This window comes from Homalodisca vitripennis, chromosome 1 (assembly GCF_021130785.1).
Source record: "Homalodisca vitripennis isolate AUS2020 chromosome 1, UT_GWSS_2.1, whole genome shotgun sequence".
NCBI lineage: Eukaryota > Metazoa > Arthropoda > Insecta > Hemiptera > Cicadellidae > Homalodisca > Homalodisca vitripennis.
Genome location: NC_060207.1, coordinates 168,091,752 through 168,118,488, shown reverse-complemented (window position 1 = coordinate 168,118,488; position 26,737 = coordinate 168,091,752). Strand labels below are relative to the sequence as shown.

The 26,737-nt window shown below is 32.8% G+C and overlaps 1 protein-coding gene across 2 annotated transcripts in view; it reads right to left on the bottom strand.

Moving 5' to 3' along the window:
• LOC124352699 (alpha-1,6-mannosyl-glycoprotein 2-beta-N-acetylglucosaminyltransferase) overlaps nt 1-26,737 on the bottom strand; it is a 92,904-nt gene that overhangs the window by 9,460 nt on the left and 56,707 nt on the right. For both annotated transcript variants that reach the window (XM_046802301.1, XM_046802302.1), the window contains exons 3-8: nt 21,986-22,016; nt 14,142-14,344; nt 13,363-13,557; nt 5,958-6,199; nt 3,299-3,444; nt 1,528-1,688 (exon numbers count right to left, since the gene is read on the bottom strand). In XM_046802301.1, coding sequence (XP_046658257.1) covers nt 1,528-1,688; nt 3,299-3,444; nt 5,958-6,199; nt 13,363-13,557; nt 14,142-14,344; nt 21,986-21,992 — 954 coding nt within the window. In that variant the 5' untranslated portion in view covers nt 21,993-22,016. The remainder of the gene's footprint in view (nt 1-1,527; nt 1,689-3,298; nt 3,445-5,957; nt 6,200-13,362; nt 13,558-14,141; nt 14,345-21,985; nt 22,017-26,737) is intronic.

Below are 26,737 nucleotides of genomic sequence, written 5' to 3'. Positions count from 1 at the left end.
TCCACTTATTTCATTTTTAAGATATTCAGGTCAAAATTAACAGTGTTAACATTAGACGTTAACACTAAAATATGCACATTAAATATGAAGATCTAAGAGAGAAGATAGTTAAACCAGTAAATTTCAGTTAAAGTATAATGACATTTTTTTAATTTATCACTTGATAGAATTCACTTAAATAACACAAACATCATTACACAAAATATATATTAAAGCTTTATTTTGGAATGGATTATTATAGGACAAATAAAACTTGGTACATAGTGTAACAGGACTGTTTAAAATAATCCTGAGTTGGTAGAAAGTGCTGAATTTATTGAATATTTCTGAGGTAGTAGAACTGTCTTAAAGTTAACTGTCTTTGAAGTTAACATATGGTTCAATATTTTATCAGCAATGAATGATCCTAATTATTACTTATTCCAACAGAGTGAATCACAAACTGTTTTAACATCATAATAGTCATCATCTTGTATTTGGCACTATACGTATCAAGATAAAATCATCAAATTCCATTTTCAGAACATAAAAATTAAAAAAAACCTTTATAATCCTTTTGTCTATTTTGGTATATGTGTGTCTTAAAATATTCAGTACGAAATTGTAAATCAAACTATTCGAGATAACGTTGATATTTACTCTGATTTTTGTCATATCTAATCTTTGTCATACGAAAAAAAATATCTTCATCGATTCAACTGATGACAGTGATTGGAGATGATTTTTACAGTTTTATATTGGACTGCATCTCCAAAATATTTGTAGAGATTTCACAACATAAGGTCAATAAATTATAGTACACTTACCATAGCATTCTTGGAATGTTATATGATTATATTTGGAAATAAATATTTAGTGAACTACATTTTAAAAACATATCAACTCTAATATCAAACGTGGAGTAATTCCCAATTTAAAAATCTTGTAGGGACACAAAATATTAATGCTGATAGAAAGTTAATAACAGAGATCTAATTGTGCTGGCAATAAAATAGGCACTGTATGGTTTAGGCTACAGACTGATTCAGGAATATTTTAATCTCTTACATAGATGTATATTTTATTTTATGGGAGGTTGGTCTTCTTTTAAGTCTTATTCTACTCATCCTCAAAAGGCAACTGGCATGTGTGAGGATGTTACCAAACAGAACCAATACTGAATGAGAAACAGTCAAAGATTGAAAATGACACAAAACAAAGCTATTATTATTGATTACATTTAGTTGCAATTACTATTTTATGTATTACTGTGCCAAACTCAGTTTTAAATAAGAGGTATGTCAGTAGTTGAAGAATTTAGGAGATAAAATAAAGATCTGTCTAGGATTTTCAATTATATACCTTACATCCACATCTCTTATGATGCTGTATGTTTAAAAAGCTATTTAATCTATTATTTTTCAGAAAAAAATTTTACCTTTTGTAATTGCTGAAGTAGGTACAATTGTTCGAAGAAAGTCATTGATCTTTTATGATTTTTACAAGAACAGTGTGATTGATTCTTTTTCAAAGCAAAAGTTTTCTTACCTTTTTGGAGTCACCAAAATAGCTGTAGGTCTTCAGGTAGGTGCCAAGAGACAAAATGTTGCATGTTGGACAGCTGACTCGAGCCGTTCGTTCCATCAGTCTCAGAATGTGTAAGAAATCCTGAGCGACAAAGTGGTCTTCCTCCAGGAACAACACTAGTCCTGCAAATAGATTATTCTATAGTAGATGTCATGTCAAATAACAAGGTGTGATAGGAACTGAATCCTCTACACTATAATATAGTGACAAAAAACTTATTACTTTATTTTACACATGAGTACACTAAACTAGTAATACAAGAGTGGAATCATACAGATTCAGATACTTGGATAAGATTTAGCAGGATTTCATGGCATATCTAACAATACAATATAAAAACACTACAGTCAATGTTAAATGTTCTGTAAAAACACTGTAAACCTCCTTATTAATTATATACCCCTGTCTTTCTGATGAAAAACATGGGAAAAAATAAATCAAACATGACTTTATTAAAGATGAAGCTAGAACTATAAACTCCTCTCTTCCACTTAACCTCTATAATATTAGAGACACATATAGAAATCGCTACACATAATATAATGATAGACATATTAGCGATATTATTTTATTTAGACTACATATAATTTTGAACTGGAATAGTTCTTAAATTTATCTCCAGCAAAGTACCATTTTTATTGGTACATGCTAGAATTATGTCTCATTATCAGTCATGTTGACAAGATCAACTAATCTCTGAGTATTCCTTTGAGAACTCGGCTCTACCTGACTAAAGGCAGAGAACACTTATTTACAAAACCTGAAATCCATTCAATTGTTTAATTATAGTACAATTCTATTGTCCCTTACCCATTGTAAACTCCTCTTTTGTCAAGTAATTTTCTTTTCGTAATATCATAACTTCAATAATCCTAAGTATAAAGTAGATACACAATCTCCTTTCTTCTGATTGATAGACAGTACAAAGAAATTTATTTACTGTGACTAATATAATAGTTTCTAAACCAGTAGATACTATAAGTATATTTAATTACCAGTTCTGCTTACAATCCATCTCAATTACTCCACTCACAAAACTTCCCCCAATAAATATTTTCAGATTGGACCAAGAACCACTACTTTAAAAAGCCATAATAGGAATACTCAAGAAGTAAATTAACTTAAACAAAGACATTAAATTATCAAAAAACAGGCAGCCTGTGATAATGAAGTCATGTTGATCTCTGATTTGTCGAGAATCAGCCAATCACATTACAGGTCTGCCCCTCTCTAATCACCTTTATAAATGAATGTACATGTTCTGTCAATTCCAGTTTAACATATTTTGACTGAAGAATACTGTCCATAGTGAGGCCAACATTTCTAGATTTTAATTGTGTTAACAATGTTTTGACGCGGCATAAATTGTGGTCCAGTTCAAATTCGATTTGGAGGAATTACCAGAGAAGACTCATAACAGATAAGGAAAGTAAATATGTTATTTTGTAGCAGTGTAGTAGATTGGAACACATATTTAACATGCTGTAAAAACATCGAAATGAACATGTAATTGCGAGAAGATACCTTTGTTTAGTCAAATCCAATTAACCAAATCTCAAAGATTTTATACACATTTCCTTGACATTTTGTGCCATTACGACATAATACTAAAAAAACAAGGGATTGATCTAGTCCCCTACCATTAGATAGTGTGTAGGCTCCCCAAACTTAAATCCATGAAATTCCACTACAATCTATGACAACTAAAAGTAAAAGCGTTGACCAGTTGTACCTGTATGGTTGCGGGTGATCTCCAGCTGGTTGAACACTCGATTAGCCTTCCACCACCAGTGATGCTTTGTCTGTGTAAACTTGGCTTCCCGGTAGTGACCATATAGATCTGGCGTCCGGGCGTTGATACACTTGCGGATTGCAGCCCTACAAACAATCACCAGCACAATATTTTATACAGCTCAACTAATGCTACTGATAACTAATTATTACACCAATTTCTAAAATAGACACGTCCCACAAACAGTACAGGGATCGAGGAATAAAATATGGGCCACACAAAGATTAAACTGGATGACTAGCCAGATAACAAATGTATCTTTACAAAATTTCACCAATTAGAAAAACAATTTTTTCACAAACATGAATGCCAACAATAGCAATTCCATTTTACTGCCACTATTTTACTATTTCGTGGCAGTTTTCTATCAATAATATGATTAAGCTTGATAAAAATAAACAAACCATCATTTACAGAACCATAGTTTGTTCTGTATTGTAATATTTAGTTTTGTGTTTTTCTCTTTATTTTTCTTCTGCCCAAAGTGTTTGTCTTTAATATGCATCTATGTTTTTCGTTTAACGCCACATATTTTTATTTATTAACTTTCTTGAATGCTTAACTTTAGGATTATATATTTCCCAACTGAAGAAAAGCATAATTGTAGAAACATAACAATTAAGAATTTAATATGTTCAATTTAGTAACATAAAACATATGGTAAATGTCCGTAATTCTATTATAGTTTCAAATCATCAATTAGTAATGAATTATAAATAAAGAAATATCTCAGTGATTCACACATTATATGTTAGTATTTAATTATTATATTTTTGATGATATATGAACAAATAATAAGACATAATTTTTTCAGTTCCTTACTCTTTTTGTACGATTCTTCAAGATTTCTTTGAATCCTCCTAATAAGCTTTGATCAATAACAATTTTATTCTCATTAGAAAAATACAACCATTCAGTGTGTCTTCAATTAATTATCCTACACTTTAAAAATCTCCTGAATTTCTAAAATTCTGTATATGTTAATACATTGAAAACAAAAATACCATAGAAGACAACATTCTAAATATTTTTATTTATAGATAAGTTGGTTTTAAGGGAATAAATCATATCCTTTGAGTGAACCCAAATTTGTAATTTCAGGTCTGATGTTAAATTAATCTCTTCTAAGTTATTTCTGAAAATAATCCTTTAAATGTTTAAATGCGTAATCTATTGTGATAATGGAAAGACTCGTCACCAAAGAAAGTTACAGTTTCAGGTAACAGAATTTAATAGATTAATTTACAATTCAATACAGTTTAAATATGTATGAGGTGTGATAAAAAAATATTGTGAATGAATTTTTATAGTGGTAACTGCTGATGCTACATCCATATGATGTAATGTGCCTAGTAGCGTGATCTGTTGAGACAAGCAGCAATAAGTTTCAAAATGCTGGAGCTTGCCAGTCAACTGCCAGAGTCGCTAGAGTGATGTCATGTTCACTGTGTCATCGCACATCATGGATTTTGAACACCTCATTAACATTAAAAAAGTTGTAAAAGAATGTCAAAGAAGCTAACAAAATATTAAAGTGTATGGTGATAATTTGGTCACTCTAAAGATATTATACAAGTGGAATGACCGATTTTGAAGTGGAAATGAGTCGGTTGAGGATGAGAAGCGTTCGGGACATCCATTAACTTACAATCAAATGATAATGTGGAAAAAGTAGGAACTACGCTTTGTTCGAAAGCTATCAGAAAATCTTAACATCTTGTATGATTCCATTCAAAGCATTTTACCAATAGTTTGCAAATGAGACCAACAAGTGCAAAATTTGTTACAAGACGAGTGATGAACAGAAGGAAAATCGTGCATTAGTCTATACAGAGTTGAAGGATCGTCTTCAAACAGATCCGGACTTCATGGACAAAATTGTCACTGAAGATGAAAGTTGGGTCTTTGGATATGACACTGAGACCATAATGCAGAGTTCCCAATGGAAAACCAGTGCATTTCCTCGCCCTAAAAAGGTACATCAGTCATAATCAAACATCAAGGTCTTGTTCATTTTTTTCTTTCGATAATGAGGGCATAGTGTGATCAGAGTTCATTCCAAGGGGAACAACTTCGAACTCTGAATTTTATAAGGGTGTACTGAAACGTTTCCAAAACGACATACGAAGAAAGAGACAAGGAAAATGGGCGAATAACTTTCTTCTTCATCACAACAATGCACCGTGTCTAAAAACAGCGTACTCACCGCCATACTCACCTGATTTAGCACCATACAACTTCTGGCTCTTCCCAAAAATTAAAACTGTGCTTAAAGGAAAACTTTTTAATGCCATTCCTGACATTGAGAAGGCCACAACTGAGCAGCTAAAAGCCCTTCCAAAAGAAGCCTTTCAGAAATGTTTCCGGTCATGGATTAAAATTTGGGATAAGTGCATTGCCATCCAAGGACAGTACTTTGAAGGAGATTAAATCAAATTTAATATAAGTTTATTACTTATTGAAATAGAAAATTATTCACAGTATTTTTTTATCATACCTCGAACTTATGAAATATTCCTCAAAATGAGTTTATTAATAAGCTATTAAGCCTACATCCTGATAATTTATATGGTAATTCTAGTGACAGATTATGACTCACTGTTCAATGGTGATGTCTCGGGGACAGTCACCAGGAGATTCTCCAGGGAACTCATGAGGGTGGGTCTGTATGGAGTGTGGATAGAAAATCTGCAGCACTTTGGCAAAGTCCACACTCTGCACCAGATCGTTGATCTCCTCATCGTAATAGTCATGGCTGAACACGATCAGAGTGGACTCGATGTCTCGTGCTTGTGCCAGGCTCACTATCAGGTGACGCAGGTACACCAACCTGGTATGGATCTGTAAAACGCAATCATTGTAAGACTGAGATCTTTACTTTTAAAGCGTTATTAAAGGATAAAATACTTCTATGACTTGCAAGTACAATTAGTTTATTGCCTTGTAATCATTTACTGCTTCTTAGTATTTCATGACATTTCAACTAAAAATACAACTACACATTTGTAAGATGTAAGAGTTAACAGTATCAATACTCAACACAAAATTATAGTTAAACCTATACATTAGACAGTTTGAATGTTAACTGAATTGTATCTTTTTTGTTTCCTTACTGACTTGGCTAATTATACCTTCCAGTTCTATATAAGGATACAACAAAAGCCGATGTGTCACTTAAATCTGAGCAATGCAATGGATCACAAACCGCAAATATTGAGATATTGGGGTAGAAGGATAGATCAATATGTCTAGTCAACTGCGGAGGACAACGGTTTGAGTTATTGGGGCTTCCTAGTTTTAAAGCAGTTGCTAGACTGGATATAAGGGCGTGCTGTCCATGCCTGCTTTGACTAGAGAGGCTGGTACAGAGCTGGTCTCCTCTTCCAAGGTGACATAACTAAGATATAATACACACTATCTCTCATCATGGAAGTAGACAAGAGATGGCCTCTGCCCTTAAACTCATATCAAAATATCCTGTCACTCCGGAGCAAGTCTAAAGGTCCAATTGGGAGACTCTTTGAAACACGTTTTGGTTGTATCACAGTAACATATCCCAAATGGGATAACTGATATCTTTGTGACCGAGTGGCATTGCAAACATTATCTTTGAGCTGTTGCTCTCACATGTTTGCGACCATTTGTCAGTTTCAACTTTGGTTCGTCTTTTCAGCTGAGTTTTACAACAAGCAAAAGCAACATATACACCTTATGCAAATAGGATCAGAATGTCCTTTCCTTAAATATAACTAAAACAAAATTGATGCCAATTTCTTTGAATCCTCAGTCGGGTTATGTCTTAGGAAATCTGATCATACATAATTGTGGAAATCACAGTAACAGCACCTGTATTTGCGAAGCAATCGAAAAAATAAACTCGTATAAATATCTTGGCGTTATTTTAGATTTCCGTTTGAAATGGTCAGATCATATTGAATATCTCAAACAAAAGACCCGAAAGTATATCTTTGCCTTTAAGATCCTTAGGGATATTCTTGCTGTTCAAGAAATGAAAATGGTATATTATGCATACATGCAATCTCTTTTTGCATTTGGGATAATTTCTTGGGGGGCAGCTTATAAATCAAATCTTGATCCTCTTTTTACGGTTCAGAAATAAATTTTGAAAGTAGCTTTTAAAAAATGTCATAGGTTTTCAACATCCATTTTATTTCAAGAAACTAAAATGTTTACAATAAGACAACTTTTTATAAAATCTCTTTTAATACACATGTATAAAAATTTAGATGATTTATTTGTAAGAACTCAACACACCCATAACACACGTTATTCTAGATCAACAGGAATTCTACCATTGCAATTAACTAAATCTTATTCTAACACCAACTCATACTATCTAGCTCACGTGCTTTTTATAAATATGAGTAAACAGTTTCCAAATTTTAGTTTTTTCAGTGAAATTTCTACAATTATTTTTAAAAGGAAAGTTAACCAGTGGTTATTATCATTGTCTATTGAGGAGGCCGAGGCAGTGCTGTCTACGAACTACGGACTGACAGTTTGACATGTAAACAGCCACTACTCCTATCCCATAATCATTCATTATCACTAACCTATTATAATCTGCGGTGACCCTGCTTAATTACCATTGTTGCTAATATGTATATGTTTTAAAATTAATAATATTTAATGCTTTAAAACAGGTACAAATCAAAATTACGCGGTTTTTTCCTTTTAATATATTCATTGCATATTCGCATGTGTATGTGCATGCATATGTATATGTATATATGTATGTGTGTGTGTATGTATGTGTGTGGTGTGTAATGGTGTATTATTTTGTACTATATTTATATTCATTTTTTTTTTTATTATTATATCCAGTCCGTTATTTCTTCAGGCGTGAACAACTCGAGTCTGCGCACAGGCATCATAGCCCATGCAGGCTCATTTCCCGAGGACAATGTTTTATACATGATGTTATTTTTATGATGTTTATTTTATGTTGTTTATTCTATGATGATTATTTCTTATTCTTTGTTCACATTTCAAACTTTGTTCGGTATTGTAAAAATTTAGAAATTAATTTAGAAATTTAGGCAAATGAATGCTGAACTGAGCTCATATGTATAATATACCTTATTCATTACCTAATCAATTTTGATCTCCACATAATAAGCCAAATTGTAATTAAGAACAAATAGGAAAAGTAATAAATTTCATCAATTAAAGAAACCTCAGTTAATACAATTTGGACACACAATATAAGTTTGTGATTAAGAATTTAAAACTATCTATCTAAATAAGGTCATATGTGCCTGCTTTTACTTTTTCCTTTTTCCAACTATAGCTCGCAATCCTGATTTTTATATTAGGTGCTGTACCACCATAACATGGTATGTGCCGAAATTGATTTCTCTCAGTCACTAATAAGTTTTCTGTGGTGAAAGCAAACATGTGTTGACAGCACTTCAGTCGTACGTATATTCTGTCCTGACTCTTACTGGACTTGAAGCTTGAGGTAATTAAAATTGTTTGATTTTAAAAATGTTGTTGTGTTGTCAAGATTAACTTTGTTCATGCTCATGTTTCGTTGATTTGTCTATAAGTATGTATGTAAGCTTAGTTTTATCTCTAAGAAATTTAGACATCTGAAGAAGAAAACAGGTCTCAAAACGTAGTGTTACAATTGTGAAACATATAAAGATTGATATAAAGATGTCTGAAATTTTGTTATCCTTATATAAATTTAGCTGTGAAATCGAATAACAAATTGTATAATGTACTTAAAATAATGGCATTTGTCATGGTCACCTGAAAATATTCGTTGAATTTTGTAATGTAACTATGTTCTTGTACTTAAAAACAGTTATGATTAAACAGGTCTGAATAAAATGTGAATCCTAATTTATTATTGATATTGAAATTTATATAATATGTTATGTAATGGACTCGGTTACAGTACAATGAGAAAAGTTGCATAATGAGTGAAACTGGGTAGCAGTAATCAACTGAGCACTGTATAAAAGTTTTACATAATGTGTTAGATACAATATTTTACATAACTTAATTTTATTGTTGTCCAAAAAATAATTAATGCCTTCATGGAGTATGTACAATGATCAATGCCTAATTCAATTAGAATACCAGATTAACTTATCAGATGTAAGTTATTAATAATTGTGTGACATTCACAATCAAAATTTTGCATTGACTACTACTGTCATTCATCAGTTGATCAATCACATCTTTATTTAATTGTAACGTACATTACCACATTAATAAACTAATTAATTTATTTTTGATTGATGGAATAGAATGATAAAATTAATACATATGAATATTACTGTATTGCTCCTTATTAATGTGTACTACATCCCCACACTAATGTGTAAGAAATGAGGAACAATAGTAATGGAATAGTCATTGGCACTGACATGAATTTTACATGATACTTGAATGGAAGTTTGGAACACATTAAGAACAGCTTCACACTACAACTTTTGATTAGTGCTGAACTTACAAGCAACATATTTTAGAATAAATTATGCATTATCATTAAGTAAAAATTGTTATAAAAATAAAATAAAGATTTTTTTCATTTGAGCTTTCTCTAGTGAAATAAATAACTATTTTTTATGTTTTGGAAAACTTGATGTGAATAACATTGGCTGCATTAGTATTATTGAAAAGAGTACAGAGGATTTTACTGTGAAGAAGGAAAGGGCTCAGGACATCATTTATAGTTATTCGAATTTGATACAGTAATTAATGTGGATTGGATTTCCCGTGGTAGGTCTCTTCAGAAATGGTGGCACAAATTTCTTGGTACTTTGGTATATCAGGAGACCACTCTGCCCATATCTTCTACTATACTTGTTATTACATGATATAAGTAAGTTATCATAAATATGTTCTAGTATAACCAAAGTTAAAGTTAACCTTTACAAGCGCTTACATGATATGAGCTTGAATTTGTGTACTATCTCAAGGGATGTTTTTCTTTTTTCGCCAGGAGTGCAGACCACCAAAGCCCACACTGATGGCCAGGAGCATTTCCGATCAGTACTTTCCCAACCTCAGATCATGAGCCAGATCACCTAACGTGATCTGACATCGTAAAAGTTGGATAATCTGGGACGTGATCGGAGGTCGAGAAAGTACCGTTTGGAAATTTTCTCGATCATCAGTGTAGCTTCAAAGGTCCCTTCAGCACAGTATCTTCAGCATCGAGTATGGCTTCTTATTTAAAAAAGTAATCTTATTTAAAAAAAAGAATATATTAGTTAGTTTAGAAAGTCAGAAATTTGACAGCAGTCACTGCTAGAGTACAAGTAGGTGATGTGTGAATCTTATCACATGAAACACTTAGCTAAATAATAAAATCAAATTCATTTACATAAAAAGTATGTGAACGTGAAGATTTGCCATAGACATAATAACTGTGTAGTAAAAATCGAAACAAATAATTACTATGTCAATGTCAATTGGGAGTAAGTATTAAGTTTATCCCATTTAAGTGAGACTGCATTATCAATGATTTTATATTCTGAAAGTTGGGGGTCTATAAACGGGATGTATGGAGGAAATATGCAGATTGATTGTAGAAAAAATGTGTATTTGATTAGATTATTAGAATTATTATATATTTTATTATTATTATATACTATATTAGAATTAACCAGGTGGATTTAGCATGGGATTTAGTATGATTTTTTGTTATTTGAAAATAAATAATTCCAGTTCAATAGAATATAATCTTTTTGTGAATTATAACAATCCAATTTAACCACTAATACAAGCCTAGAGTTACTATTACACCGATTACATAGTTGACCTACAACACACACACACATTGCAATATCTACAGCTGGTGCCATGTAATACATAGTCTACCTAATCCACATTGGGAAAAATTTTATAAGAAACATAAATTATTAATTCCTAAAATAGTATAAGAAAATTATATCTTTTTTATTTAACGGATAAACATAATTGAAATTTTCTTATTGTTCCATAAATGTGTAGTTTTCTATATGTAGTTAGCAATTTTCATGAATTTAAACAACCAAAAAAAAATTTTAAAGAAAGTACAATACAAATTTAGTTTTGTCTGATTTATGGTCAAAATAATAATAACTCATCTAGTTAATGAAACAGTAGAGGAGATTACACCATTTTCGATGTTTGTCTTCATTGGTTTCACTAAGTCAATAAGACTGAAAGCTGCAACAGGACTGTAACAGCCTCTAATACTGTAACAAAAGGAGACTGCTCGGCTATTATCAGTGTTTACCCAGGACTTAATAATCACTAGAACAAAAGGCCAAAGTGTATTGCAATCTCTAGGACACCGATAATGGAATTCTATACCACATTGGACCACCACTATTGGACATCAGATTTATATCCAATTTTCACACATTACTGACATCCAGTAAATATTCTATTGAAAATTTTACTTGTACTTGGTTTTTAAACATACCATTTACTATCCATATATTAATAAAGTATTGCTACTGGTTACACTAAGAAATAAATACATGCAATGTGTGATGAAAAAAGAATTAAATCATCTTCTCAGTCAGTGTTGGTAATAAGAAGGAGGTCGTTCACAATATTCCACACGAACATTTGCGGAATTCTAACAATTAAATACCTTCTTCGTATACACTTGAGAGTATCAACAACTTGATCAATTTGCTTATCTGAACACAATATATCTGAACTGCAGTTCATATCCTTTTTTCCTTCCGGATTATGGCAATACATCTCCTTTTTTCTTTAAGTTTCGAAAACATATGGAATATACCATATATATTCTACCAAAGAGCTAATGTTCAATTAAAATTGTTTTTGTTTTTAAATTCTTCCGCTTGATCAGCAAGTGCCTAAATACTGTCTAGAGTTGTTTTAGGAAGTAATAAACTCATTTTTATTAGATATACTTCAGCATATGCGTTTCGGTTGATCAAGCACATAGCAGCAGTTAACATTCAAAGTTAGAAGTTAATATTTGATGATTTCTTATACAAGCAAAAATAAAAATACTAAAAGCTTTATGTGCTAAATAGTACAATAGGCCATATTGTCCAAATATGGCCCTCTAGAGCATATTCGAGGTGCATTACGTCTTTGTGGACAAAAAAACCCGTCAGAATTGTCTTGATTTTACTCTGAACTTACAGAGCCTTTTTGGGTGCTGGGTTCCAGGTTTGAGCCATGCTGATGAATGAATTATAAAACTATGTCTTATCGCCAGATCACTTTTTAATTAATGCTGGGTCAGAGGCAGCTTCTAAACATCGCGCCTCTCCTTTGATCTTCGGTGAGCAATTTTGGTACTAATCTTGTAACCACTCATCTCAAATCCAAATATTCAGGCGGAACTGCAACTATGATTTTCGAATGTCCAATCTTTGATTGCTAACCACACATGTTTGATGTATTCTGGGGTTCACGTTAATGAAGATCGACCAGAAGACGCATCTTTTTCTCCCAAACCATAGCCATTTTTAAAACAGTTGAATCATAAATACAAGGAAGTCAGGGAGATGGATTTCCCATGAAAGATCATTGTTAGGTTCCCACAGTCTTCTCGAGTTTAAAATCAAACTTAATGCAAATTAGCTTATTTTCCTGTTTTGTCATGTTTTTGGGAAAAATTCGATTAAAGCTTGACGAACAAACGCACTGAACAAAAACTGACAGCAGACTTATTAAAGGTATGAATGAGAGCTTTTCTTGGTGCAACCAAGAGAGAAGAACCAAGAAAGTGCACACTGAATCTGATAACAGTCGATTTCATAGATAAGAAGTAATATAGTCGAATATCGAATACTTTCCATATGATATTCTATCATTCTAACTGATGCAATATAAAGAAATAAATAAAAACAAAATTAAAGTAAAAGAATATAAAATAGTATAAATCAGGTTCGTGAGAGTAGAGTTTGAGTATACAAGAGAGTTCATTTCAATCACCCGTAACTTTGTCTACACATTACCTAAGCCGACATGGCATAACATAACAATCACAATACCTGGATAACGATGATGATGGTATCATTTTGGACGGGGCCAAACAAGTCCTCGTTGTGTACAGTCTGCAGCTGGTTGTAGCGGCGGATGTTGTGCTTGATTTCATCTATGGTTAGGGCACGTGGCAATTCGCTTGCGTTGGAAGCCAAGTGCTGGGACACATTTCGTGGACGGCTAGTCAGGAACTTGTGTAGCACCTGTGGACAAACCATTTGACAATTCAGAAAAAAATATAAATAATTTTCAACTTAATTTGATACATTCTTGTATGAAATGATCAACAAGTCTTATCAATGTGTTCTGCCAAAAAAGATCTCTTTAACATGGCAGACTTAAGTTATGTGTGACATGTGGTGATGTTCCTCAAATTAGCACATGAAAGATCCCACAGTATGAGTCAGCATTTACATTTTTATTTTGGTGTACTGAATTTAGAAGTTCTTTCTGCGGAGTTGGCAAACATTTTTAAGGAAAAAAAAGGTTTAAGCACATTTGCAAAGTTGTACTGACTTCTCTGGACAATGTTCACCCTGTATGATCTTTAAGATATTTAGAGATTTGCAGCCTTATCGTGAAGGTACTCACTTGTATTCAATAATTACATGGTATTGTATAAGTATTGTATCATCTTGTCCATTTTTAACATTGTAAAATAGCCAATTTCATAACATAATTGCAACGTAATAAATATACTTTATTGCTCACCTGATTTTTTCCAAGAACATTGGCCACATATTTAATGCAATGCCTCTTAAATAGTGATTGAATTGTTTTAGCCTACCTGAGGCACCATGCTGAGGATGGCCTGAGAAGAATCATTGTCCGCGGAGAGGTCTGGGCGAGGGGAGCTGGAAAGACTGGACATGTGGAGTTGCAGCCAGACGAAGGTCACCAGGAACAGGAAGATGACGGTACGCAGACAGCTAGCTGTACGACGTCGGCCGAGCGCTGGGGGAGTCACCACAACCCTCACAGTCCTACCACCTGCATAACAAGAACACACCACTTTCAAGCCCAAACTGAAAACGAATCTGAATTTAAAAAAGAAAAGAATAGTTAAATGAAGTAAATTTAATTCCAAACTATAAAAATCAATTGTAAAACTATATAAATATTGTAACAATATGAGACTTATTTGTAAATCAGCTTCACATAAACTAATTTTTAACCGACATCAAAAAGGAGAAGGTTATGCAATTCTACCTGTTTTTGTATGTTCCTTTACTAAGTTTCCTATTTTTTTATGGCATGGACAAGTATCTGACCAAAAAAGTACTTTGAAAGTTTTACATATAAAACCATATTATAGAGAAGCTAGACAAAGCAATGCAAGGATGTGGTTTTCTTACAATTACTACAACTTGCCTCAGAATTGCTAGGAAACCATTACTTTTCGTGCTTGGATTCAGAATGATGTGCCTATTTGGAGGCAATATGTAAAAAAACTGTCCTGAAGTAATAGACCAGGATTTATTCCGGAGATTGAAATTTTCCAAATCACAAAATGTTAGATCATAGTTACTGCAGGAAATTTCCTAGTCTACCTCAGGGTACCATAAACCATTTATATATGAGTATTTTGAAAACGAAATGTAGCAACGAGATGGAATAAGATGCTGATATGTAGTTTTCTTCCAATGCTCACACCTTACATATCAGATGGTAAATTCAGGAAAAATACCATTGTTCTTAGTAATGGCACGAGTGACGTCTCTATTGCAGGCAGTATAACAATCCATCCTGGAGTAACGAGTCAGGATTGAGTGCTGAGATTGGAATTTCCTCAATCACTATATAGGTTATATCAGAGTTGCAGTGATAAGGTTCCTATTCTACATTAGGGTTCCAGATAATCCTCCTCTAGAAGTCCTTTAAATCAAACACAACATAGAATAACGAGATGGAATAAGATGCTGAGATGTGGTTTTCTTATAATGACAATAACTTATCTTTCAGATGTTAAGGAACATATTGATTATCATGTTAATGGTCCGAGTGGTGTCACTACTGGAGGTAATGGAAAAATTCACCATGGAGTAACAAATTATAAAACAACCATTAGTTGTTACTTGATGTGTAGTAAGCTTCCTCAGTTTACATTAGTGTTCCAGATAATGGTGGAGTTCTTTGAAACATGATTAGAGCAACAGGACAGAATATGTTACCGAGATGTAGTTTTCTTTCAATGGCAATAACCTAGCTCACAAATGCTAGGGAACCTATCTTTGTTTAAAGTAATGATCTGAGTCACACCCCTGTTGAAACCAATGTCGATTCCATCTGGAGATTGAGAGGGTTGGGTGCTGAGATTTGAAATTTTAAAATAACTATTTGATACCTCAAAGTTGCTGAGAAAGGTCCTTAGTTTAAATTATTATAAGATACGAAGTACGAGTATGTTATTTTACTGCTCTTTTGCTAACAGTAACTTACACAGAGTTTAAATTTAGTTCGAGTAAAGTGCATTTCCTCCCTGTTTTCTGATATGACAATATAACAACTAAAGTATTTAACTTTTTTGTCTTTATGAGCTATAGTTATGTTTCTTCAAACCTATGTTCTTACATCGGTTCTCCTGATATTTGATACTTCGCATGGGAATTTTAAAACTCCCACCACTGGGAAATTTAGTGAAAATAAGTTTTGCTTTAATCAGTAATATACATGTTAGTAAGATAAATTAATATTAATGCCATATTGCACCACTATAGTTTAAATAGTTTTAGAATTATGAATTTTCAATGAATAAAACAGACAAACACATAAAGAGGCTGAAAACCAAGAAACACTGTATGATATTTATAATTTTATGTATAACATCATCTGCTGAAGTTTGAACAAAAAATTATGAAATAGTATAATTCAAAAAAGATTTTTATTTTCATCTGTCAATATTTGCATTTAATAAATGACTAAAACTCCAAACAATTACAGCAAGTAACGTACATGACAATTTAAGTACTATCAAGTATTTATTTTATTTAGTTACTAAATGGCAACCATTGAAACTTTTGAAATAAAATTCCGTTGATACAAACATAAACAGGGAGCAGGAAAGAGTAAAATATTAATTGTTAATTATATCTTCTCTTATTAATATGTAGTAATCCGATTTCAAAATGTGATCAGTACTTTCCTGACTTCAGACCACGTGCCAACGGAAAATTTGGACTATCTGGGAAATGTCCCTGGCAATCCGTGCGGGCTTCGTGGCGCCCAGCGCTCATAACACACTTCTAGCAAGAAAAGGATCCCTCAAGATAGTACCCGAAGTCGAGCTCAGATCACGTGAGCGCTCATATTTAAATATGGTACTACTAGTAATGTATTTATCATAACCTAATCTAGACTTAACTATATGGCTTAATAACAAGTAGTAGATAGGGACAGAGTGGCCTCCTTGCCGATATCACTTCCTTTTGGAAGAATTGATTGACATAATGGCATGTATTTTTCACAGCAAGTCAAATAAAGTCTATTCTTTCTAATAATTTAGTTATTTAAGGTCTCCGGTAAACATATTCAAAAATTGTGGCCTCCGTGTAATACCAAAATACCTAATAAACTAAATTCTTCTCTTTTTTGTATTTTAATTCACGTGCTCAATTTTTTGACTTATTGAAATTTACACTAGTAATGTTTATGGAGACCGCCTACCTACAATATGTAAAAATAGTCACAAAAATGCTAGTCTTAAGGTAAACGCATTTTATCATATTAATTAGGACCGAATTTAAAACCATTCAGAACTGTATACTTCTATATAAGTAAATAACCATATGGCTTTTATTATGAAAGATTCCATGTCAAAGGAGAGTCTCATCCAAGAAGGTTGAATTTCTGTGATAACCAGGATCTTGGCTTCAATAACACCTCCCCCACCCAAATTACGAGCGCCATCTGCTGAAACCATCGAGCACAGAAAAATAATAGCATTGGCATAACAAATTAACCTGCATTATCGAAGTTGTCACCACTGCTGCCATATTTTCTATGTTGTTAAAAAAAATTCAATTTATAGTACATTAAATTAAATACAAATAAATAAAGTTAACAATTCTTAGTGCACTTTAAATTGTAAAGGAACATTTCAGTTTTGTCAGGTCGCCGTAGCACAGCAGTTAGAGCATTGTGTTTTCTTTTGCTTGGTTTCATTGTATAATGATAGAAAAGACTACTGGAAAATATTATGAGTGATTACGTTGACCACTTATCTTAATAATCATATGAAGAACTATTTTACTATTATTACTCTTTGGTTTTAAAAATAAAACCGATAATTATTTTTAGTTTATGATAACCATATAGTTTATTAATTTTATTATGATAGTCTAAAATTCTTTTTCGAATGTTAAACTGTCAGTTTAAAAATGAAAATCAGTTTTAATTTCTTTAATTCATTTCATTTCATAAAACAAGAAATTTGTAAAGAAAATATGTGTTTAAGCTACACATGTTTACAAAGGTGGTTTCTGTTTTTTGACATGGAAAGAAAGTGTCTTTAAATAATGTGGTATTTATTGCACACAGCTTTAATTAATAGACACGCATTATTATGTTCAAATTTCTGCTTACACTAGTGTATCGTAAAATAAGTAAATTCCAAACAATATTTCATGGCACTTATAATCAATATATCCTTTACAGCCATGAGATTATCTGTTTTAATAAATGACTGTATCACTAACTTGTTCAATAAACACAGTTTAATAAGTTTAAACAATGAAATTTGGAAAAGTTTACGAAAACGTTGTTGTACTGTATATGTGAATCTGTCCTATTGGATGTAATGCGTACATTACAAAATAGAATGTGTAATTTATTGCGAATGTTAATTTTGTGCAGTAAAGCATATAAAAATATCTATACGGTTTTGTTAGGCGGCGTCCATCCCCCTCCCATTTAAATAGATAATACGGTATTAACTAGCAATACAAAACCGAAAATTTCGAAACCGAAGAACAATTTCGTTTTAGAGAGGCTGCTTATAAAACACTAAAAAATAGTTCACATATTTTTGTTACAGATACTAATATAATTTTAAATCAGTTTGAATTTTTTTCATTATCTATATATATAAAAATGAATGTTTGTATGTTTGTCCTTTATGGAATCGTGAACTATTGGACCGATCATGATGAAAATTTGTACGTATATGTATTTTTCCACGGAGAAGGTTTATAAGCTATGCCCATCCCTTTCCCGATTCAGGATTCCGCCCCACTGGTTACAGAAATACCCATAAGAAATGCATTGCAGCAAACATATGTTAACGTCTTTTCAAATTTTTAATCAGCTGTTCTTTGTAAACATATATTACACTTATAGTTTTAAAGCATAGAGTAAGCTTAAGAGAAACGACAAATTTTGTTTAAACTGTTTTTGCAATCACTGTTAAACATAGACTTTACTATCCAGATAATACAATTCAAATTTGACGTAAAAATTCACCTTTAACTGCAATATTTATTTAATATAAACCATGCTCATGCTTGATCAGAAGAGTAATGCAGATATCATAATTACTATCTTACGTTGGCTACAAATATAAAGAATGTTATAAAATCAACCTTAGTTGTTTTTTTTGACAGAAGTATGGTTCTCAAAACTCCGTGTGTACATATTCTCTCGATCGAGACAACAAAGCAAGCTCAATCGTGGCATCGGAGATATAACTAATTTAATCTAAAATTTATTATAGTAAACAAAAAAATTTACTAAGTAATATAAGGACTTCGGTTCTTAAGATTTGCGTGCGAAGCCGTGGGTAACAGCTAGATAGAGGCAGGAATATGGTACATACCTTCATAATACGCCCAAGAGGCTCACGATGGAACGACTATCAATTATCTCAGCAATGTTTAGAATGTGATAGAAAAAGAATAAGTGAATATAGTGTACTGTTTTCAACGGGAAATTGCGTGCGAAGCCGCGGGCAACTTTTGCAAAAAATTATTGAAATGCGCAGCAAAGCGCGCCGGGCCCGCTAGTTACATATAAAACGTGATACCTTCGGTTTTTGGAACAACAGCAGTGCGAGATCGTGAAATATGCATTGACAAGAGCTGGTCAACGGCTGGCGAAAAATTTCATATTATTACAGAGCTAAATCGTCATACCGTATGCTGTAGCTGGAGTTCCCATAGCGAAATCAGAAGTAGTACGCGAGCAGAGCACCAATATAAGGTTCAACTGAGCGGAGCGCACAGACCCAGGTCGCTCGCTACTAAGGGTGAGTCATTCACGGCGACTGCCATATTTGTTTAGACTAAGCTCATCAGGCGACGACAGATTTCTGTTTATACGCCCCTTCTATTACTTGTCAGTGTTCGATGACTGAAACTTAAATGACTTAGGACCATTTTCTATTCTTTACCCACCGGGTTCTGTAGGCAAGATTCGGTATGTCTAAGCAGATAATTCAAAATCTTGGTTCGGTCTTTTCGCTCTCTATTCCGGATTTCCTTACAGAGTACATCCATTCACAAATTATAGTAATTAGCGTTTCCTAACAAACCTGGTTATCTTAAAATTAACCGATAAAAACACAATCTAACTCAAACACCATCGAAAGTAAAAGTATGCGCGTAAGTACAAACTACAATTAGTGTTACCAACCTTTGACTAGACAATTTATCAGATTATCTGAAGGTTCTATAATCAAAGGTGAAACTATCTGACGGCACAGCAGATCCTAGTTAGATTTAATCTGATTGTGGAGAACCAAATACAATGATTAATCTAATTAAAGCAAAGCTCCACTGAAGTGCCCGTGACCGAATCAAAACTAACTTTATCCACCACTACAATACGTTGATTGCGAAGCAAACTAAGTTAGATTCGTCGACTGCGAATTACTTTTTCAACAGACAATCTACAAGTCTAGCGTTCATTGTAACTTTTAAACAAGATGTCTTCAAGTGTACTCCTTTTCAAGTTGAGGTTTTGTTAGAATTTCTAGTAGAGGTTTTAGTTTCTTAAAAAAAAAAATAAAGTCGGTACTTTAACTGAAATTATATTTTATCTTAAATTAACTGTAAACACATAAATGTAGTGTGTGGTAAAATGTGTACAATCCTTCAAGTACACACTTAGTGCTCTTGATTTTTAAATTGGTGTTCACTATCTTATACATGTATGGAAAAATTACTAATAATAAACGGTAAACTAAAAGTTGTTATAGTAATTTGTTTAAAATACGTTTAAAGAAAAATATTACAACTAGTAATAATAACCTTAGTTCTTAGGATTGCACGACCTTTGTTACAACAGTTTCCGGTTCATCCCTACGTAGAAACAATGCTCACACAAATAAATTTCGATGTCGTAAACCTGAAAACTCAGATGATACTAATGACATCGGCCGCGTAAGGCTAAGAAATAAGGGATGTTCTGCTTTCACTTTATATTTTTAACAACTAAAAACATTTATCGTTTGTTTGGTTACTTGGAACCTACATTTATTCAATGTGATAGCGGCATGATAATAATAACTTATTTGATAGAATAATAAACGATTACGTGCATCATAATTACTACATTTTAAATTAATATTGTGCTTGAAATATTATTTTTCAATTTAAGATTTTATTTATATACATTGGCCAAAGAGTAATATAGAGGAGTAATAGTAGTAGTAATATTGTTGATAATCTAAATTAAAATGTACGTTCTGTAAAACGTACCAATACGTCAGAAGCAGAAGATACTGTCTGTCATCGTGACAACGGCAATCTCGATGGATTCTCTCCGTGATGAGGTATTTATAGTTGGTGACGTCTTGATACACTTTTCTGTTGACAGGACTATCGCCAAACGTACGAGACATGTTTACTCTCAAGAAGTTCGCAGAGAAAATCATGATAACACTATTCCTGGCAATAAATACTCAGCTATACGATCTTTACTGACTTGCTTTACATGTTTCATCCATGTACTAATACAATTTATCTATTTTATGTCAACAGATAAAATTAGTTTTGTATCTGTAAACTGTAACCTCACACTATTGGAATATTCTTCAATCCCAAGCTAACTTTTGGAAAAAATTTAAACAACCAGGCAAATGTTTTGTACTGCTCTAACGAGGTGATGCGTAAGAATGACACCTTTGCCACCTGCACTATCAATTAATTGCAAGCGCTGCAGCTGTACTAAACTGACGTCTACATGTGATGCGGTAGGTTTCATGCACTAAGAACTCATTATCAAACTCAAACAAATACATAAACTGTGTGGAAGGCTTAGAATTCAGAGCTCTTCCCATACAAAATTGAGCTTTCTGAAATCCACCATGTAGTAAAATTACAAAAACGGATGAAAGATCTATCTAAGGTTCATTTCATGGTTGTAGTAAATAATAAATGAAACCCTGTTTGCACCGTCTAGTGAAGAGTAATAAGATGAAATCATACCATCATGTCTTCTCCACTGAAACGAACAAAATAGCTTAGTTCTGTCGTAGTCTAAGTGATAGATAATTGGAATATATTTCAGAGACTATCACTTATCTCTGAAATTGTTTGGAATGCCATTAAAAAAAAAATCAAAATGTTCTTGTTTTTCAAAATAAAATTGCATGCGAAGCTGCAGGTAACAGCTAGTAATATTATAAGACGAACTCACCTCGCATAGCTCGTATCCAACGGTTTAGTGCCTGAAATGCAAAAAAAGAAAATATTAAATTACCATCACATCATTAGAATATAATTATCAAGTACCAATACAGTAGAACCCCTCATATCCGGCCACCACGGGACCGAGCCCCTGGCCGGATAACGATTCGGCCGGATAAACCAACCTACAGTACACAGCACTTGACGAAACAAAACAATTGTACTGTACTGTACTAACCGCACTGGAAATAATCAACGAACTGTTTACAGGGTAAACCTATTAGCTCAACTGAGGACAACACAGGAAAATGTAACCAAATAGATACACCAAAATAACGCAAGAGTCGTGGGAGACTAGTGCGTGCAACTGCGCGTCTGCAAGCCGTGGTAAATAAATTTCGATATTGGCTTCCGGGAAGTGGCCGGATAAACCGAGGTGCGGTAAAACCGAGGCCGGATATGAGGGGTTCTACTGTATATGATATTAAAATCACATATAATTAATTAAAACATATATTGAATTGATGAAAGTAATTCTTAAAAACAGAATCCATAAAAAAGTACAAAAAGTTCAAACATTTGATTTTACACTCATCAGAGCACAAATGTTGTCTCAGAACATTACCCAGAAAGACATTTAAAACGCTTGGATTGGTTTTAGTTCTTAAAGATGGTACATTTCTTATCTATATAAATATTGAATTTTGGATACTAACTCTGTCCAGTGAAGTTTAACTTGGTATGAGTAAACTCTCATTAGCAACTCTCATTAAGAACTAAAATAGAAGGCCACTCGTAGGTTCAATAAAGGTAATACGAATAATTTGAGCAAATATCAAGACTAGACGAGTTAAACTATAACTAACTCTCAAGAGGACATCCCTGGCTTTGTTAGCCTGTATGCTTCGAGGGTCAACAATATAGAACTTAATTAACTCGCCGGCGCGGCGATAGTTTATAGGTAGTGTTAGTTGACAATACACTTTCAATCTACTCGTATAAATTAGTTTAATTTGCATTAGTGCACTAATAATTGAAACTAAGCCAGTTTTAATTTTAAAATATATCTCATGTGTAAAGGTTGGGACATACGCAAATTACAATTAATTATTAAAATAAAATATGCACACACATATTTGATTTTAATAATTAATTGTATTTACTTTATATTATATTGTATATTTTATTTTAATAATAATAAATTATTTAAATAATTATACAGGGTGAGTGGCTCTTGGTGTGACAAAATGTTTTGGGTTATAATGCAATGTAAATGTGATACAATGGTGGTTATAAAAAAGTCTAACTCCAAAAATTAGGTCTGAAATTAATTATTTTCAGTTTTTCTAAAAAAACCCGTGTTTTTGTACGTAAATCTGATATTTTTTAGCAACGTATAGACATATGTGAGCAAACTACATCATTTTTAGATTCTCCGTTAAATTTCTAATTTGAAAAAGTTATCGGTTCAAACGGTAAGAAAAGAAATTAAGTTTCAGGTCGATTCAAATGGCAAAGTTGCTAAGTTTAAGAAAAACTGAAATATCATTGAAACCCATCTTTTTACCACACCCTGTACACAGGAATGTAACAAGTGATATTAAAAACTTTCCCATTTAATAGGCTTTAAAATGGTATGCCATATGACCATAGTTAAGTATTCTGTTATCTACTTTTATCGGTTTGAATATTAAAAAAACACGCAAGCTACAAAAAGTTTAAAACAATTTAATATCAACTGTACTTAATTTTTATGTTTTATAAAATGCCTCATAAAACAAGGAATAAAAGATTACAAAAAAGTAAAGCAGTTTAAAATAATTTTGTGGATGATAGTTACGGATTAACGGTCACGCCCTTTATCAATGTTTTAATTCCTTATCTTATAACTTTCACCAGTATTGTACATTCATTCCTTATCTTGTTTTGTAAGACCAGTGTCCACATGAATTACTTCTACCTCCAATAAACTATTTTTCTGCTCAATTTAGTCAAGTGTAGGCTGCCATGGAGTTCACTACTGGAGAATACGCTGATATGCACTTTATTTACGGGCTTTGTGATGGAAATGCGTGTGCTGCCCAAAGAGAGTATCAAGCTCGCTACCCTGATCGCCGACTTCCCAGTCATTCTGTGTTCTCAAACCTCCATCAACGTCTTGTGGAGGGAGGTACAGTTCACACAAGACCTAACGAAGTAGGACACATTGTTCATGATGTAGGATTAGATGAAGTAGTTCTAAATTCAGTTCGGAATGATCCAGAAGTTAGTAGTAGACAACTTGCTAGAGACGTAGGTGTATCACAATGGAAGGTATTGGACATTTTGCATAATCATAAGTTCCATCCATACCATTTTACGCCTGTTCAAGGTCTGATAGCAACTGATTATGCTCCTAGAGTACAAATCTGTCGTTGGTTGCTAAACAGAGACATAGACCAGCGTCATTTTTTTTCGAAAAATCCTTTGGACTGATGAGTCATTGTTTAGAAGAGCAGGAATTTTCAATTGTCATAATATGCACCACTGGGATCAACAAAACCCACACCGGACAAGTGAACAATCCTTTCAAACGCGTTTTAGTATTAATGTTTAGTGTGGAGTCTTAGGCGACCAATTGATTGGCCCTCACATATTTGATGGAACTGTAAATGGAACAAACTACTTAGAATTTTTGCAACACGACCTACCTAACAGATGGTTTGAACAATGTTGAAAGAGACGAGCTTATATTCCAGCAGGATGGAGCCCCTCCACAATTTAATGCAACAGTACGTCAATGGCTGACTGAAAACTATCCCGAGTGTATTAGACGTGGGGAACTGTCGCATGGCCTGCCCGATCTCCCGACCTTAAACCTATGGACTTTTTTGTGTGGGGTTTTTTTAAGCAGGAAGTTTATTCCACCCCAGTAAACTCAAAGAAGAATTACGAGGCAGAATTGTTCTGGCTGCTCAAAGGCTTCGGGAGGAGGTACATACGCTGTCTTTTAAAATGACCTTAGGAGCAATGAGAAAGCGAGCAAGAGCTTGAGTGAGAAAAGAAGGTCGCCATTTTGAGAATGAACTGGAATGATTTTACTTTTAATGTTTTGTGTTCATAAGGTATTCTAATTTTCATTTACCTTATTGACAATTGATTAAAGTTCCATTAGTACATATCATTACTAATGCGCAAAATTATGTTTATTATACCGTCCTATGACTACTCAGAGTTAACTTTTAACCTATATTAATTTTTTTAATGGCAAACCACCTAAATAGTTTTGCCAGCCGATGGTCATATGGCATACCATTTTAAAGCCTATTAAATGGCAAAGTTTTTAATATCACTTGACACATTCCTGTGTACAGGGTGTGGTAAAAAGATGGGTTTCAATGATATTTCAGTTTTTCTTAAACTTAGCAACTTTGCCATTTGAATCGACCTGAAGCTTAATTTCTTTTCTTACAGTTTGAACCAATAACTGTTTCAAATTAGAAATTTAACGGAGAATCTAAAAATGATGTAGTTTGCTCACATATGTCTATTCGTTGCTAAAAAGTATCAGATTTACGTACAAAAACACGGGTTTTTTAGAACAACTGAAAATAATTCATTTCAGACCTAATTCTTGGAGTTAGACTTTTTTTATAACCGCCTTTGTATCACATTTACATTGCATTCAAATCCAAAAAATTTTGTGACACCAAGAGCCACTCACCCTGTATGTATGCACATAATTTGTAGATCGAAGAAAAATAAGCTAAATGAGAACACGGCGTTATTTTGAAATAATAGTCAATGACTAGTTATAAAGGACGTAGTATGAAAAAATGCTCAAATGTATTTAAACAGATTAATTGGTATTATTCGCTACGCTCCTTTACACATACAGTTGGGAAAAACTTAGGAATTCGAATTAAATTAGGTAATAATAATTATGTTATTTCTCATTTAAATAATATAGGTGCACAATAAAAACGAATCATCAGATGGTTCTACTTACTGACAAAACTATTACAGGTTTAAAAAATATTAATAACTTTAAAAACGTGGTTTATTCTAACGGATTTTTAAAATTCCACAGCCAAAGAGTAGATAACCAAGTAATAACATAAAAGCAAATTACCACTTTTGTCAGTTCCCTTTGTCCACGTTCTGGAAATTTTAGTAACTATTCGAAATTTAAAATATTAAGGATTGTCTACAGTGCAGTTGTGAGTGAAACGCGCGTGTAAAAATTGAAGCGAGTTCGGGTTTTTACATTATTTAACCTAGCTAAGAAGTTCTTTGTGTAATAAAACTGATTGACAAAACCTTAAAGTAAACTAATTCTATTATACCTGATTTGAATAATTAATATTTCGATGTTTTAGTGTAGTTAACCTAGTTTAGTGTAGATATGGTTGTGTGTAAAAGAGTAATAAAATAGAATATGTCAATACCTTGACAATGTTTACAAAGGGTGTACCCAGTGCCCTGGTAAATGAACATAAATCTATCACTTTAAATTATTGGTAGCCATAATAAGTTTGGATTTTGGATGTGATTATACAAACATTTCTACTGAGGTAACGTTGAGGTTCCAGGCTGACTTAAAAATAAAGCTCTAGAAAAATAACAGAACAATATTGAAATAAATATTTGAAATTGAAATTTTTTCTATTCTATAATTAACTCGGTATATTCTGTAAGGCACCTAAGGGAGTTTAAAATACATACCCTCCTATCTTACACATACAGTTTACCAAAAGTTATTCATCCAAAGTGACTATGCGGC